This window comes from Dermacentor variabilis, chromosome 9, assembly GCF_050947875.1.
Source record: "Dermacentor variabilis isolate Ectoservices chromosome 9, ASM5094787v1, whole genome shotgun sequence".
NCBI classification, from domain to species: Eukaryota; Metazoa; Arthropoda; class Arachnida; order Ixodida; family Ixodidae; genus Dermacentor; species Dermacentor variabilis.
Genome location: NC_134576.1, coordinates 147503036 through 147519526, shown reverse-complemented (window position 1 = coordinate 147519526; position 16491 = coordinate 147503036). Strand labels below are relative to the sequence as shown.

Here is a 16491-nt window from a genome sequence, read left to right as displayed (position 1 = left end):
CAATTGTATGGACACTCCAGACGCATTTCTGCCGTCGGCGTCGCCGTGAGGCTCCGCATAAAGTCCAAGGGCGGTAAAATCGTCGCGGCGCGCCTTGAGAACGGCACGCCAAGACGATTTTATCGCCCTTTGACTTTAGATGCGGCCACGCGCGCCCGCCCGAGCCGCATTTTTGCATTTGCTACAGTAAGTACAGCGGGGCGTGGTACATGCGGAGGCAAGTAAGAGTAAGAGCGGGTGTGAAAGCGAAAATCTATGGGCTTTTACTCCTTGAATATCTGACTTTTCCTAGGCACTGCGTAGGAGAAGTTTCTTAGCGCGTGCTGTATGCGTTTGTTGTGGTTGTACGCGCAATGCCGGCATGCCTAGGCGTGCCGGCATTGCGGAGTGGGGTCGAGTTTGCGCTCCGGCGCTGGCTGCCCGCGCGGCGAGGCAGTGGGTACGGACGCTCCATTTGGGGATCGCTGTGTCTGAAGGTACGTCGGACAGACTTTCTCGCACTTGCGGCGCTGAGTCAGTCATGCCGTATCAGACCTTTCTTGCCCCTTACGGCGCTGTACCTTCAAAAAAAAAAATCACTGTTTTTGGGGGGGAGCAATAAGGGCCGTAGTAGAGGCCCGGCCTGCTCTTCTGGTGCGGTATCTTCACTCTTGGCAGGCTTTTCATATGCTGTTGTCCGCGGGTTTTCAGGAGCATCTTTGAGTGGTCCCCTTCGAGTGAAATCGACGCACAGCGCCTTAGCAACCGTGGTTGAATGCTATTGTCTGATGTCACGCCGTCAGGATTATTGGCTTTGCGTCTCGGCCACGTTTGGTTAGGTCAACGTTAGGTTAGGTTAGGTTAGGTTAGGTTAGTTAGCGTAAGAGGCGTTAGGTAGCGCGATGTATTCTCATAGAGGTTGCAGGGGCGTCGAGCATCACCGGCGGCTTTTCAGCCACTTGTGTTCATCCATGGTTGCTTTCTAGATTTTCAGTATATGTGGCCCGGCCTCTACTACGGTCCCTACTGCTCACACGGAAACATCTGTGATGTTCTTTTCAAGGTACATCGCCGTAAGGCGCGACAAAGCTATGATCCGGCACGACTGACTTAGCACGAGCGCTGCACATGCGAGGCAGTCTGTCCGACAGCGGTCGCCAAATGGGGCGTCAGTTCCCGCTGCTTCACCTATTTCATCGCGCCAGCAGCCAGCGTCCGAGCGTAAACGAACTCGACCCCACACCGCCATGCCGGCACGCTTAGGGACAAACGCATACGACACGCGCTACAAAACCTCCTTCGTAGTGCCTAAGCAGAGTCATGTACTCAAGAAGCAAAAGCCCCACATTATTTTCTCTCGCGCCTATATATACTCTCACTCGCGCATACGCACAAGCGTCCGGCCCATCCGGAAGTGCCACGCCCCGGTGTACTTACTAGTAATTGTGAAGTCGTGCCCGGGTCGCTGTATCTTGAAAGCCATCTGCGAAGGGAACACATCCCGCCGCGCGCTGTCTTTGCGGATTAGTTCGCGTTGGTGCCAGTCGCAGCACGTAGGTCAGTTCGCTCGCAGCTGCTGCCGCGCTTCCTCACTCCAGCGTTTTGACAGCGAGTTTCTGCGGTCATCGAGTGAGATGTGTTCATGTCTACTTGTGCGCGCGTGACACCATGCTTGCTAATTTAGCTAGCATGCCTACGTTTACAAGTTTATACTGCCGATAAAACTGCTATACTTACTTCGTATAGCTGTCCACTAATTTGCTATCGAAATCGATGCTTCGGCTTTCGGGCGAAACTGCGACTTTTTGGTACCACTTTACTATATTTGAATATACAAAAGCAGCTTACATTCTATATTTAACCTATGGGCGAGGGTCCAGATAAAGTCTTTTAATCAGCTGCGCCCAACAATTACGAACCTTGCGGCATGACAGCTACTTGGAATAACATAGATTACTGCGTTGCAGAGTTCGGACAGACTCACAACGTGAACGTGAGCACAGACGATGAACCGCTTCTATGAAATGATTTATTTGAAAAGAACAAAGGGTGAGAGGGGGCTGGGGTGGAAGTCGTGAGCAGAAATGCCAATGCGCCAATATAACTGCGCACAATATACATAAAGATCGACTCTGTGTTCCATGACAAATTCGTCTGTCACGTCTGCAAGTCAGCAGCAGAGCTGATTTACTGCCTTTCCTTGCGTCACTGCGCTTGCCTGAGCGAATGCACGCGAAAAAAAGAAGAATAAATCGAGGCGTAAGAATAAGCACTAAGTACAAGAGGAAGAAAGTATAGTTGGAGAGTTTGAGAGAGAGAGAGAGAAATGAGAAGAATGTAGAAAAGGTTCGATTGTGTTATAGAGTCAATTGTATTGGTGGAGTGCCGAAGGATATGAGACCGAATTCTTCGGAATCCACGCTCTGTAGGCATGGTAAATGATTAAATGGCGGCCGTGCGAAGGATATCTGCCCGCCTCTCAATTACCTTGCACGGGCGAGAGAATGAGAGAAAGAGAGCGAAAATGGGCAAGAGCATTGTGCTAGCTGACGCCATCAGAATAAAGCGCTGGACCTGTAGAAGTTCGTCGAGAAGCGAGGGACGACATCAATTTCACCAGGCCAAATAGGCTGGATGGCATTTCTTTCTTTTCGAATTCCCGAGCGTTTTATCGCAGCGCTTTAAGCGACCTCGACAAATTATTTGTCTGCTTCCCCATTGAGTTATCTGCGTGCTTACAAAAAGGATATATATATATATATATATATATATGGGCGAAAGGAGGAGCAGACATTCTCGGCTGGGGAAAAAAATAAACGAAAGGGAAGGAAGGAGAAAGGAATGCTTACGCGTCGCCCAAGTTTAATTAAAACGTCTTCGATCAAAACCTACTGCTGGTCAAATAGGTTTCCCACAGCAGTTGAGTATTTATTAGAGACTTCCGTGCACCTTCTTCACGCGCACTTAGAAAAAAAAAAAAAAAAAACGTAGCTCACGAGCCACGGTATTTCTGTCAACTTGTTTGTTAATTTTGTCGTCAGTGAACGTCTGTAAACCATCAGAGACAGCTACAGGTTGAGGGCTATAGCAGACGAAAAATGGTGTACCATTTGACTTTTTTCGTTGGGAACGTGGCAGCACCATTGGCTTTTTATATTCGGCGTCCTTTTCTTTTCTCAATCCTTTTGCGAATGAGTGAGAGATGGAACAGCTAATTTTCATTTACGACAGCTAAATTTATTCTGCTGACGCACTTCTGCGCTCGGCGGAAACACGATATGGTGGCGCCGGCCGGGAAAAAACCGCATAATAATGTTTTCCTAACATTCTTACACCTCACGAAAAGGTTTGGCACGCTCATGCGGCAAACACATGAATACTAACCAACGCGAGGGCCCTCTCTGAGCAATGCAATGTCATAATTAAACAAAAATAAAAACGCGCAAATATAAAAAGTAACTTTTATTTTGGTTCATAGGGGACGCCATAATACTTAAGTTTTAAAATTTGAACAAGATGATGTTGCTTTTATAAATAGGCTGTGTAGATTGACTGTAGCAGTTAACTGAAAGATTTATTCGTCGAACAGTTTCCCAAACCAGCCGCCAGGGGCCGCAACGGCGGCGTGAAGAAAAGTACACCGCGTCGCGGAGTGTCGCGGTTTCGCTGAACTGTTCGCAGCGTCGTAGCGTGTGTCGTGCGTTGCCGGCAGGCACAGTACCTACGGTCATCGCGATGACGAACGAGACGCCCTCGCCGACGGCCAACGGCACGGCAACCGCGGAGCTGTACCCTCCACCGGCACGTGTGCGGGACAAGGCGTACGTCCGAAGCATGGTCGAGTATCAAGAGACGTACCAGAGGTCTTTGCGGGACCCGGAAGGTTTCTGGAAAGCCATAGCGCAGGACTTCTACTGGAAGCACCCGCCGAAATCCGGGAAGTTCGTCGACTACAACATCGACGTGCGCAAGGGCCCCGTGCATATCCGCTGGATGGAAGGCGCTAAGACCAACATCTCCTACAACTTGCTCGACCGAAATGTGGAGCGAGGGCTGGGCGCCACCGTCGCATATTACTGGTGAGTCTGCAGCGCCCGCCGCATTGATGCGCAGGCACATCGTTTCGGCGAAATTCTCTGGAAGGCGTCTTTTGGATTCAGCGTTCACATACGAAAAACCAAGCCCCGCGGTTCACTTCGGATCGTTGTGCTCGTTACTTTCGGTTTTCTTGCTGCGTGTCATCGTCAAACGCAGAGCGACTTGCATGCAAATCGAGGCATCTTTGACACGGAAATACACAACCGGTAAAGTAGTCTTACGGTTTCGTCGCTAAAGAACGCACCTGTGCGAATGGAAAACGCTACAGGAAAGTAGTACGATGGGGACACGTATACAGCTAACCGAGGGCAGCGCATGGCCCGTGTTTCGTTCTTTCGCGTTATTTCCACTATATGCAACCCCCTCGCTCGCCGCCGTACATCCGTACGTTGCTACCCGTAGCCTTCGCTTGTTGCAAGTACTGTCACTTCCTTTGCGAAACAATCGCTGCAGATGTCACGCGGCGCATCCTTTCGGCTGTGACAGCCATGGTGATGGCGTGAGCTACTCGTGATGGGATCGATTTCCTTGAGCCGAATTTCTTATTATAGTCTTCTGGCCCACGCGTGGATATGAATGATGGATTTGCTGTTTCCTTCGCGGTGACCAATCAATTGCTTCTTTCAATTGCGGTACCGCACGAACATGTACGTCGATTAGGTTGATTTGGAAACGATCGGCCGGGCAGCTCTGCCTGCGAGGTGCTCGCAGAGTAAATCCAATGCCATAAAAATCTGCGCCGACATGTCCCGTAGGAAAACGTAGTGGGTAGATGAAAACGTTGTCTAATGCCAGATGATGCGTGGTCACGCTAGAAATTGGGAAAATGCCGCCCTGATGATTGTGCGACTGAGTGAGCATTGTCATATTGAAACGATCTCACGATCTTTCTGTTAAGTGACCGGCGTGAGGAGCATTATATTTCCGCCTGAATGAAATAGAAGCCACTGAGCACGGACTGGTGGGCGAGTCGGTTATGCATGATTACAACGAAGCATTGAAAATCTGTGTTGGCTGTGTGACGTGTTGATGTTCCTTCGATGAATCATATTTAATCGAGCAAAAGCCGCGCCTCATGGCAATGTCGTTGCGTACATCTTGGTCGTCTGCACTCTTACGAGAGTATTATCGAGCGATTTGACGCAAATGTAGCTTTAGTTTTAGTGGTTACCGTTTACTCAATGTGCACCCTGCGTGTGAACGTTGGTTGAATATGACGAGTTGGGACCACGTGTTAACGCTCGGAAAGAACAGCAGCTTTGATATAAAGAAAAAAAAAATGTTATGACTGCAGCGCTTCCTGTCACCTGTGTAGTGTAACTCTGCACCTGTGTCCCAACCACAGAGGCAGGTTACGCCGCTCCGTCGCTAAGTTCGTAGCATATATATGGCAGCTGCTCGGGGCTAAAGTGCGCTCGCGGCGTTTTTTCCCATTTCTGCTTGTATACGCGTCGGTCTTGTAGACGCACGCTCGGCCGTCGGACGCTGTAAAAAAGAGTTCGCGGCAATCTACACACGTGGCGTGCAGGCGACGAAATTAGCGCGCGATCGATACGCGGCGACAGATGTCAAAGTGCGCTTCACCGCTAACAAAGTAATTGTGCTGTGAAGCCCGCTTGTCGGTGGTAGCGGAAGTCGCTTGGCATGTAATGGCAAGTACATATGGCAGGAATAATGTTTTACCGCCCACCAACATAGCCTCTTTCATTGCCATTTTCAATTTTTTTGGACGCTGGAAGCTCCATCATGCCGAAGCGTCGTGCTTTAGTGTGCGGGGCCCTAAAACGTTTCGATCGGTTTCTGTCTTGCTACCGATGCAGACCAAGGTCAAACGACAAAGCGGTTTATTATTTGAGCCAACTGCCCACGCGTTCAAAATATCTTTTTCTTTCCTGTCATACCTGTTTTTATTTTTCACCCTTTCAACGCACTTGAGCGCTGCAAAGTTTGAGTGCTGACAAGTGTTACATAGATCATTGTTAAGTTGATAGTTGCTAAGTTGTTGGAAGTCAGCGCTGTGTGTCTTTCTTCGTCTGTACCTGCATCTCGCGCTTTTCTTAATTTAGCATGAACTACCAGCATGCCCAAGTCTCTACTATTCATAGATCTTTGTGTTCGTTCCCCGTGAAGGTTTGCCCGTTTATTTTTCGTACATGACTGAAACTGTCAGTAAAACGAGTTCTTGGGCGAGTTGGTCACTTATTGCAGGCATAACAGCAGCGCCAAAGAACACACACAAAAGAAAGGAACACTGACAGACACGGCTGAAACTGTTTCACACTACATTTTTATGAGAATGCAAACTGTTTAGTATGTATTTTCCTTAACCATAAGCAGGTTGGCCACACATATTTGTCAGGTGGTACAATACTTCGTCTTTGACATGGATTCCTTGATGTTATTAAAGCCGGGTAGGGCTCATGGTAGAATTAATGGGTGTTGCATAACAGGAATTACAACTTAATTCCATGGTTGCGTTTGTGCCAAAATAGTTATCGTTCGATTTTTCAATGGATTCTACTGCAGAGCAGGTTGGGTTGAAATTAATCCACTAGTTGAAATCCAAAGGCCATATAGCTTGAGATGATGATGATAATGATGGTTTGCAGCAAACGCCTCACGTTGGAGCGCTTCTTTGCCATAGGTTATATCCACGCCCCCCCCCCCCCCCCCTGCTTTATTCATCTGGTCACTGCAGCAGCATAAAATGTCCAAACAAAAATTCCTAAAGGCTACATTTGTGCTTCCAAGTTTCAAACTTTTTTTTAAACACACGATTTTACACTTATGAACTTCTTTATGGTGCATTCAGAATGCACGGCTTTCTTTGAATTCACCCCTTCATCCATCTGAAGTTCACTGCAGGGACAATATGCTTTGGAAAACAGTGTGCGTTTATTTTTTTTGGTACATGGTGTACATGTTTATCGTCCCTGCACAGCACATTTTTTCCTATTGTTGAATGTATATACCAAACACCTGGATTCTGCCAACTTTCTCCTAGTTCCTCTAACTACCGAATCGGTAGTTTGTTTTCTTTCTTCTGTTCTATATTTTTTTTGCATGGCATTCTTTTTTATGTTCCGAACTCGGTTTTACAACTTAGGGGGAAAAGAAACAATGAAAGATGAATTCGCTCATCCTAATTGCCAGCTAAAGTAAGTGCATGCGCTATACCTGGTGGCCGACCGGCATTCCTTCCATGTGGCCCATATGCTTTGATTTCCATGCTTTGCACTCGTTTTTCTGCCATACAGTAAAGTGTCAGTGCGTTGTAGCAGCCTTGTCATTTCGGGTTTCATTAGAAATGAATACAGCTGGGTGAATATCTAAAATGTTGCATTAACGATGACAATAACTCTTTATAGACGAGCAAACAAAATTCTAACATAGAATAAAATCAATAAGTTCGCACAAATATTCTTTGTACCTATGCCCTGTACCCATGGTTTTGTGATGCAGTGCTGATGCTATATATACATAGTATAGTGTTTTACACCTAGCGTTCTAAATGGACACGAGCGAGGAATGTTAAGCTCTGTTGGTGAGTTAATCTTGAAATTAAGCTTCAAAGTGGCCACTTTCAGTGGGAGAGAGGGACGCCCTGATGCTTCCACACAAGCTTGCCTTGGCGGCATTGATTTTGACAGTATCACGATCAAGTAACGAAATACTCAACAACTTTTCCTGTGCCAAAACGACCAACAAGCACTCTAAAATATTTTAGGCCTTCAAAGGTGTTGGGTTGTTCTGTGGCTAACGTCCTTACCATCAGGGCTATAAAAAAATTTATTGCGCACAATAACGAGCTCAAGCTACATGTGCAATGAGAAAAGGTGTATCTCACAAGTGAATTTCACAGCAATAGTTGTGAAACTTTATTTATTGCACTTTTCGTGTCGTCTGTCACAGCTATCATCATTGTTACTTTCCCCAAAAAGTTGGCAAACAGAAAAACTTTATCAGTCCACACAAATTATTCGATTTTACCAAAGAGTTTGTATATTAACTTTATGGATTTCACCTCTTAAATGTGAATCCCTGCCATGGTGGCTGCATTTCGATGGGGGCAAAATGCAAAAGCACCTGTGTACTTAGATTTGGGTGCACGTTAAAGAACCTCTGGTGGTCCAAGGTATTCTGGAGGCTTGCCTCATAATCAAATTGTGGTTCTGGCACATAAAAACCCACAATTAAATTTTTTTAAACACCTTAAACATGAGGGTGTTAGTCATGGGACAACCATGCTCCCTTTATACACCTACCTGTATAAAGGTGTTAAAATGTTCAGTGTGTATGGGAAAATGATTTGAAATTCATGACGTACTACCAGTGCTATGGTTTCAATGCAATATTTACAAGCCCCAATTTACAAAGTAGCATAATGTGTACGTGTGCACAGGGAAGGCAACGACCCGGAAGACTGCAGTACTGTCACCTACCAGCAGCTGCTGGATGATGTATGCCGGTTCGCCAATGTGCTCAAGAGCCGAGGTGAGGGCATTTCGCGGCCATGGCATGGCACACATCTGCATTCATGCAAACTCCCTTCGACAGACGATATTTTCGTTATAGCGAACGGTGTCTCTGTATTCTGCAGGTGGTTGTCATAAGTTCATACCGGTTAACTTTGCGCAGACGGTGCACTGAGAGGGGGCACCGTGAGCACATGCGTGGTAGCAAGGAGGGCTCTCCAGCAGCAGTGTGGGCCCAAAATGCCAAGTGCTTCATATATAGTTAAGAGAAACTTGCACGAAAGGCACTTTCGGCTAGACTGCTGGCTCACCCCCTCTCTGACTTTGCACAGAGGTGGCATTTCATGGCGAATTTGTTTATTACCACGTTCAATCACAGTACTGGCATGTTGCATTTAGAATAAATCAGTAGTATCTAGCCATCTTGACAGTGCCTGATCAACTATGCATTAACACACACTAATGTTCTGCATCCAAACATAGTACTGAGTGATATACAGTGTGAAATGACACCTGTGCAAAACCTGCCGGGCAGATGAGCCAGTTATTTTCTTTATACTTATCTTATTTGAGCAAGATTTGGTACTATAGAAATGCATGCATGTCACTGAGTACAGTACAGTTTTGCCCACTGTTCTTTATGCACTACGCCTTCAACATTGATATGTGAACCCGTCCTGTCGGCAATAATGCACATGTGAGAATAAAACTTCTCGGCAGATTGTCATTAGGAGAGACAAGGGTTAAAAGGGAGGTTTCTAGGCAAGACAGAATATTGGGCTAGTTAGTATGGACTAGGCTTATGACATATATACAGTAGTGTGACTGAGCACAAGAATGAGGCAAGACGAAGACGACAAGATGAGAATGGAGGAGAAGAATGATGAAACCTTGTAGATGTAAAATAAATTTTGTGGTGCCTTTGGAATACCCAGTCCACTAGCACTGCTTTTGATTCTGTGACCATTTTCAGGCTGTTGTAAGGCATGTGTGACATTCCAACCCTCTCCATGAGCAGCTGTCTGGCATATGTTGCACTTTTTAGCAGTATGGGGTCGTCAACCACTCGGCTCTTTAATTTATTTGTACCACCATGTCCCACAATGCTTGTTTCTGAGTCACAGTGGTAAAATGATTCTAAAGCACAGTGCCTGTGGAAATGCCTGAAGCTAGTGCAGCTAAACCCCCAGACTATTGCCAACACATCAAAGCTTCCTGTAGTTAAAAGGAAACTTGTCATGCATATTAAAAAAAAGTGCAACACTTATAAGGATGTGGTTTGTTGCTTCTCACTTTAAGTTGTCAATTATTTTGTGCTCACCCTGCCACCTGCTGGCCTTATTAGCTAAGTTGGTCGCACAACTGTCCTATAGAAAGGTGGTGCTTCCAATAAAATTCGATCGCTGGACTAAAATGAATTTTTCTTCAAATGCAAAGCCTTTTTTCTGAGGAATACATTTGTAGTTTTCCTTTTACATTTAGCTGTACAACAGCATTCCATTTCATCGTTAAACTTTCGAGTAAAAACAGGAACAGTGCAACACAGGATGATCTCATCCTGTGTTGATGGGCTGGTTGATGAACCAACCAGCCCCATTGAATACACTGCTAAAGTTAAACTTTAACTCTTTGTAGGTTTCCACAGAACTTATTTGCTTACTAGTTAGTTCTATGTAGTAGGCTATCTTTAAAAATTCTTTGTAGGTTTCCACAGAACTTATTTGCTTACTAGTTAGTTCTATGTAGTAGGCTATCTTTAAAGTAAATATAACTGGATGCTAGAAATCTTTGCCTCAATAGAAGTATGCTGGATCTATCTGGAAGCAAGATTAGACGCCCCCACAATCTATTGGGCTTATCCGAGAAATCATGTTGGCAGGGTACTGCATTTTTCTTATAATTCTTCAAAGATATTGCTAAGTTTTTAATTTTCCTGACAGGATCATGTTTATTTACACAGATCCTATTTTTTCTCAAGCTTGCAAATTCTGGCTGTATGTTTTGGTTGCCCTGCTAGGAGCATGGCAGGCAGTCATGCAGCTGCCTTTTCAGCATGGAGCTTGCTGTCGCTGTTGAAGGTGCGACTGACTTGTCGCAGGCCTGTGACGTTTCATATGCATGTATCACGCTGTGCAGGCCTCAAGAAAGAAGACACAGTCGCCCTGTACATGCCCATGACCCCAGAGTTGGTGGTTGCCATGCTGGCATGTGCCCGAATCGGAGTCATTCATTCTGTCGTGGTACGTACAGTTACTTTGCCTGTACTCAAAGATGGCATCGTGTCCATGTCTCGCAGAAAACATGTATTAGAAACTTATTTTGGTTATACAGTGTGGGTACGCACGACTCTCACACATCCCCTGATGCTGTTTTCCCCACATGGATCTCGCATCTCCTGTAATCCAGCTTGCCCGCGTAGTGGGCACTGGTGGCAGTTAGTGTAGTTGCAGATTGGTACGAGAGAGGGCGCGAGTGTTGCACTGCTAATGCCACCTAATTGTGGAGTTACTTGGGCACAAAAGGGAGTAAGTAGCCTGTTTCTCTTTGGCTTGGGGTCGGCAGGCTGCGTGAACGTTTCGAGCGTGTGCCAACATGCTTCGCAGGACCACCCTTAGAAGTGCTTCAGTGTGGGGCACTGGGATGGATGAACTCTATCGTTCAAACACGACACTGTTCATGTTCACAGAATAATCGCTTGCTATTTTGTCGCAGTGAGTCGAACTTCCTCAATTCGTCAGCGCTGATCGGCATGTTCTGTACGTAATAATTCGGCTAGTTAGATTGGTGTATTGGTGTATAAAAGGTGCAATAACTGCCCTTATGATTGTCTGCACTACTGTGTTGTCATTCCTTTGTCCCAAGAGCACATTTGAAACCCCACATCTGTCGCCCAATGTGGGGCTCTTGGGGCATCAGACGACCTTGCTAGGAAAGCAATACCATGGTGGCGCGTGAAAGTCGAGCGTCCCCATAACAGTTACCTCAAAATAACTTGCACTTAGATAACCTGTAATTTTGTGCAATTTAAACACACTGAGTAACTGAGTACAACTGAGTAAAACATAACCACGATAGGACACACCAGATAAGGATGTTGGAGTGGGATTTTGGTGTTAAATCAGTGTTAATTGGTGTTAAAATGGATGTATAGAATGTAAAAATGTTCATCCACTTGGGAATGTCATGAAGCTACCAGGGGATCCCATACATGTTTCACAGAAAGAAAGCTTCACAGTTATTGGTTAATTTGGCCTTGCATTTCCATTTGCTAGCCTCGCCATTAGCTCTGTGGTATAGCGACTGCTCTGGAAAGGCCTTAGTCCCAGGTTCAATACTTGGAGCATTCTTCAACTTCAAAACTCTCTCTCTGTAATAGTACCCATATGTTTTAACAATACCTTGGTTTGGGCGAGTTGGTTCTTCTTGACAGTTTTCATTAAAACGCGGTAATAATGAAGATGAAGGAACACCTACGACAGGACTGGCGCTACTTCCAACTGGCATTTATTACAAATGGTAATCTAGTTATGCTCTGCGCATCAGATACATCATGTGCTCATCATTATACACACAAAAGATTGTAAATAAATCAGATCATACACACGATTGTATGGTCAATCAGTTCATGTGCCTAGATATCTCGAAAGAAATGTCGCTTCTTTTTGCACTTGTCGCCTGCGTTCTTTATAAAATATGCTTCAACTATTTCGCGTTCTGTTTTTGTGTTTTCTTTCCTCAAGAAAGTTGTCACCAAATATAGGTGTGCATGCGTGCTTTTTGCAGTGCTCGGCCAAGCGACTGCCGTATCCTTTTCTAATGTCATTATTGTGCTGTCTAGCCCTGTCATTGAAGCAATGGCCAGTTTGTCCTATATAAACGTGCCACACGTCTGAAGTGCATTCGGTGTAATTGGTCCAGTGATGAGTATGACATTTCAAGCGTTTCTGGTGCTTCTTGTTGTGAAGGTTACACACTGCTGACAATTTACAAGGTGCTGAAGAAGCAGTCGCAAACTGCTTCAAAGTCTCAAACTGTTTCAAGGTCACAAACTAACACAATGTCAATCTAGTTTCTTCAGCGTGATTCGAATGAACTCTGCATGTTCACATAGTTTTACTTCTACCACATGGACCGATGCAGTGCCAGTGTTCGACGTGTGCACTTATGCGCCCTTTTCGTGTTGCTTCATAAATGTCGAAACCTTTTCAGACTTCTTGAAGGGGCAGCGCAAGATGACTAAGACAGAAAGCAAGCTAAGCACAGGGCAACGCTGAACTCGCAGCTAACTCTATCAGAAGTAGCACGTGCATAAGTACTACCAACTATACCTACATGCTCTCCCATCGAGTTTGTCATCAGTGCACAGGCAAATAGCAAAATCCTGTTATCTAAAGCTATACTATGAAGCGGTTTAAAAATGCAAATTCACTGTCATGCAAAGTTAATGAAGGCACGCTTACACAATGCATTCCTTTTATCCTGATGTGGTAGGCCTTAGTAATCTCCCTCGTAGTCTGATTCATATCACAGTATAACATTATGCAGCATTGATTCACATCATGTATAACATCAGGTTACAGGGTTTTGCTGTTTGCCTGTGCAATGATGACGACACCATCGATGGGAGAGCACCTGGGTATAGGTGGTAGTACTTAAGCATGTATATGCTTCCTAATAAAGTTACTTGGAGTTCAGCACTGTCCTGTGTCTTTCCTGCTTTGTCTTAGTTGTCTTGCACTGGCCCTTCAAGATATTCAACCAGTACCAACTTGCCCAAATGTCGATTCTTTTTCAGACATGTTGAGTCGGCCTTTCTGTTATTCATCATAGAAAGCAGCCGTTATGTCAGCACTGGATGGTTGCGCTTATTGAGGCCTTTGTTTTCTACGACATGGGTGGCAGCACTGTGTCAGCGCTCAAAGGCTACATTTTGGAATTGCACCTTACTGAGCTTTTTCTCAGCATTTCTAATGGTACTATTTGTGACAATGACAAGTACTATATGTATATTGCATAGTGAAGAGGTAAAAATGAGGTTTTCATGCTTAAAACATGAAGCAAATTGGTTAAAGCTTTAGAAGGGCTTTCAATGGAGTGAAGTTTGAAAATGAGCCATAAAATAAAAAAAGCAAAATAAGGTCACTTTTGGTCACAATAATAAAACCACTGAAGGGATTAACGTTGAGAGAAAATAAAAATGCTGGTAGCTATCATTGATTACGCCACCATCTGACACTGAAACAAAGATGGTGATAGGTTTAAGATGTTCGCAAAGATATTTGCTCAGTGAATGACTCTGCTAGTTCAGCGAACCTCAACACTTGGCTGCATGCAAAGAGACTCAGCAAGGCGAGAGTAAATGTCAGTTTATCATTTATAAAGCAAGGAAGCACAAGAGGCAGGTAAAGAATCTTTCTGGCAAGAACAGGCTCAATTTTGGGTGATGTAATAAGTGAAACTATTCACCTGTTTCTAATGGGAATATATTACAACTCTTTGGAAATATGGAAGAAAAAGAGGGGAGGCATAGATCACAGGTGCAGAGATGTCATTGGAGCCATTAAAAAATTTTGAAACAGTACATGTTGCAGGAAACTGGGGACAAGAACATGGCACCATATTTTAGCTACATGTATTCATTTCTGTGAGCACAGTATATGGGTGCAAAGGCAAGCGAGCAAACAAGGTGAAAGGGCACATGGAAGCCACAGCAAGCTGGTAATAGACATTTACTCTGCAGCATACATAACTTGTAGGATAAATAAGTAGGTGCGTGTGGGTAAAACCAGCCATGAAAAATTTGTGATGGTGGGTGTAGTATCATGTTTGCTTCTACTTTGCTCTGCCCTGCAGCACGCACCATTTATTGTTTTGTTCCTGTGCTGTTTTCAGATGGCTCAGGCTGTCACCTATGTGCAGTGATGAAAACATTTGTGACAAGGCAGAGATGGCAGCAGTAGTAATAGATGCAGGATGTAACTTTACCAGTGGTCATGATAAAGCTGTTGCTGCTGCCACCGATGATCGATGGCAATGATGACAACTGTGATAGCCAGATTGTAGTATTGAAAGTGAAAGAGTACAATGCAAAAGCAACTTGTGGGAGTGCCTCGCCTCTGTGTTTTTCTGTTCCAAGTGATCATGGAAGGCTAACCCTGGACTTTTGACTGTGTAGTGGCCACATTCTATAAAAAAGTGCTTTTGACTGCACTGTTAAAGTTGTGAATCAAAGTGTAATTTCCATTACATTTGCTTCATATGATTGTTGATGCAATGATGTGCTGCATTGACAATGTTGTGAGCACTCACACCTTGGACTTATAGTTTGCAGGTTTCTCATCAGACTCCCTGGGCGAGAGGCTCAAGGATGCCAAGTGCAAAGTTGTCATCACAGCGGGTCAGTAACTGTGTCATTTGCTTCTGGCAGTAGCAAATGATGTCCCTTAATGTCTCGGTAATCTATACCCGTGTTAGACGCATGTTGGCCCTGTGGGGAGGGCATGGCATCAGCCTTCTGTGTTACGGCTAGTGATTTATATCAAATGACAAGAAAGCTTGCTTGGGGAAAGTGCAGATATGCCATCTTCTTCTTACAGCAACAGTTGTTTGAAGTGCATTTTCAGGGGTCTCTAGTGATGTGGCAATGGGTTCTTATTATCCTAGTGTTAACTCTTTATTAGATGGTGTCCACTGCAATGAATAAATTTTGCCAAATTTTAGAGCAAGTTTAGTGCTTCTGAGTAGCTCTTGTGCATAGTGTCAACTTCAGTGGAAAAAAGAAGTTTATATAGCCACAGTGGAAGGTGCCACCAACCACTGTTTTTCCCCAACTCGCCTTCAAAGATAGTGTTGAGTGGTGCTGGTGGGCAAGTCACGTGCATCCCCACACTTTTACTATTTTACTATTGCGACATAGTGGTTTAGCACGTATAATTGTCTACATGGGATAGAAGATGCCTTTGGAAGCAAGAGTTGTAAATATAAGTGAAGTCAAGTTCTTTCTTCAGAACACATTCTCTAAAATGTCCACTGCAGTGGACACCACGCACGATAGGAACAACACCACATGCGTGGGAGCATTTTCTGTGCAGTTTTGTCATCACTCCTTCCAGTTTCAATTGGATTGCTTTTTATATTTGCCTGATATATCCATGCAATAATGCTTTGTTCGTTATATTATCCAGTGAGCTAATAGGAAGAAACAATTGAATGAGTTCCCGGCAGCTCCTGCTGCAGCAAAATGAAGGCCACCTGTCAGAGCAAGTTTAGTTGCTGCCAATGTGCGTTATGGCATATAAAGCATTTTTCCCATCAGAAATAATGTACACAACAAATATGTAAAGTCTCACTTGGCAAGTGCAAAGTGTTGTATAATTGTGCGAAATGCAAGGTATCAGGGACGAGCTAGGAAGATTGGGGGAGTAGGAAGGGGGAGTGCACATCGGACAAGTGGCCCCTTCTCCTCCTTACCCTTACATCCAGACTTTCTGCAAATGAGAATACATGGCATAAATGACATGCAACAATACTCGCCTGCCCAGCTGCTCCGTCCTTGGTCAAGTGTGTGCGCACCCCCCCCCCCCCCCCTTCACTAAATCAATTCCTGGCTACACCACTGCAAGTTATATTAAAGTTACTGTTTTTTTGTATTCCCTAAAGCAGAGTGACGTGTACGGCATCCAAACTTTGCCTGTTGGAGCAAAAGAAAACTGTCAGCATCTACACTCACTGGAACTAATGCGCACGTTGTCTGCTGTAGCATTGGCATTGTGCTGCGGCAGCAACTGCACATTTCGCAACTGGGCACAAGGGGAACTGATGATCGCAGCTCAACCTAGTGTGCCATATATAGAGGAAAGTGGGGAGGCAGTGCTAGAGGGAGGAGAGGTGGCTCAACTTCGCCAGCAAGTGCGTATTTTTTCCCAGCCGCGCATGCCGT

At 45.0% G+C, this 16491-nt stretch overlaps 1 protein-coding gene across 4 annotated transcripts in view; it reads left to right on the top strand.

The window, feature by feature from the left end:
- Positions 1–16491, top strand: part of AcCoAS (acetyl coenzyme A synthase) — a 94532-nt gene that overhangs the window by 38793 nt on the left and 39248 nt on the right. For 2 of the 4 annotated variants that reach the window (XM_075669926.1, XM_075669925.1), the window contains exons 1-4: positions 3584–4058; positions 8480–8571; positions 10689–10792; positions 14877–14949. In XM_075669926.1, the coding sequence (XP_075526041.1) occupies positions 3715–4058; positions 8480–8571; positions 10689–10792; positions 14877–14949 (613 nt within the window). In that variant the 5' untranslated portion in view covers positions 3584–3714. Of the gene's footprint in view, positions 1–3583; positions 4059–8479; positions 8572–10688; positions 10793–14876; positions 14950–16491 lie in introns of those variants that run through there. The other 2 variants (XM_075669929.1, XM_075669928.1) reach the window with 1 other exon arrangement.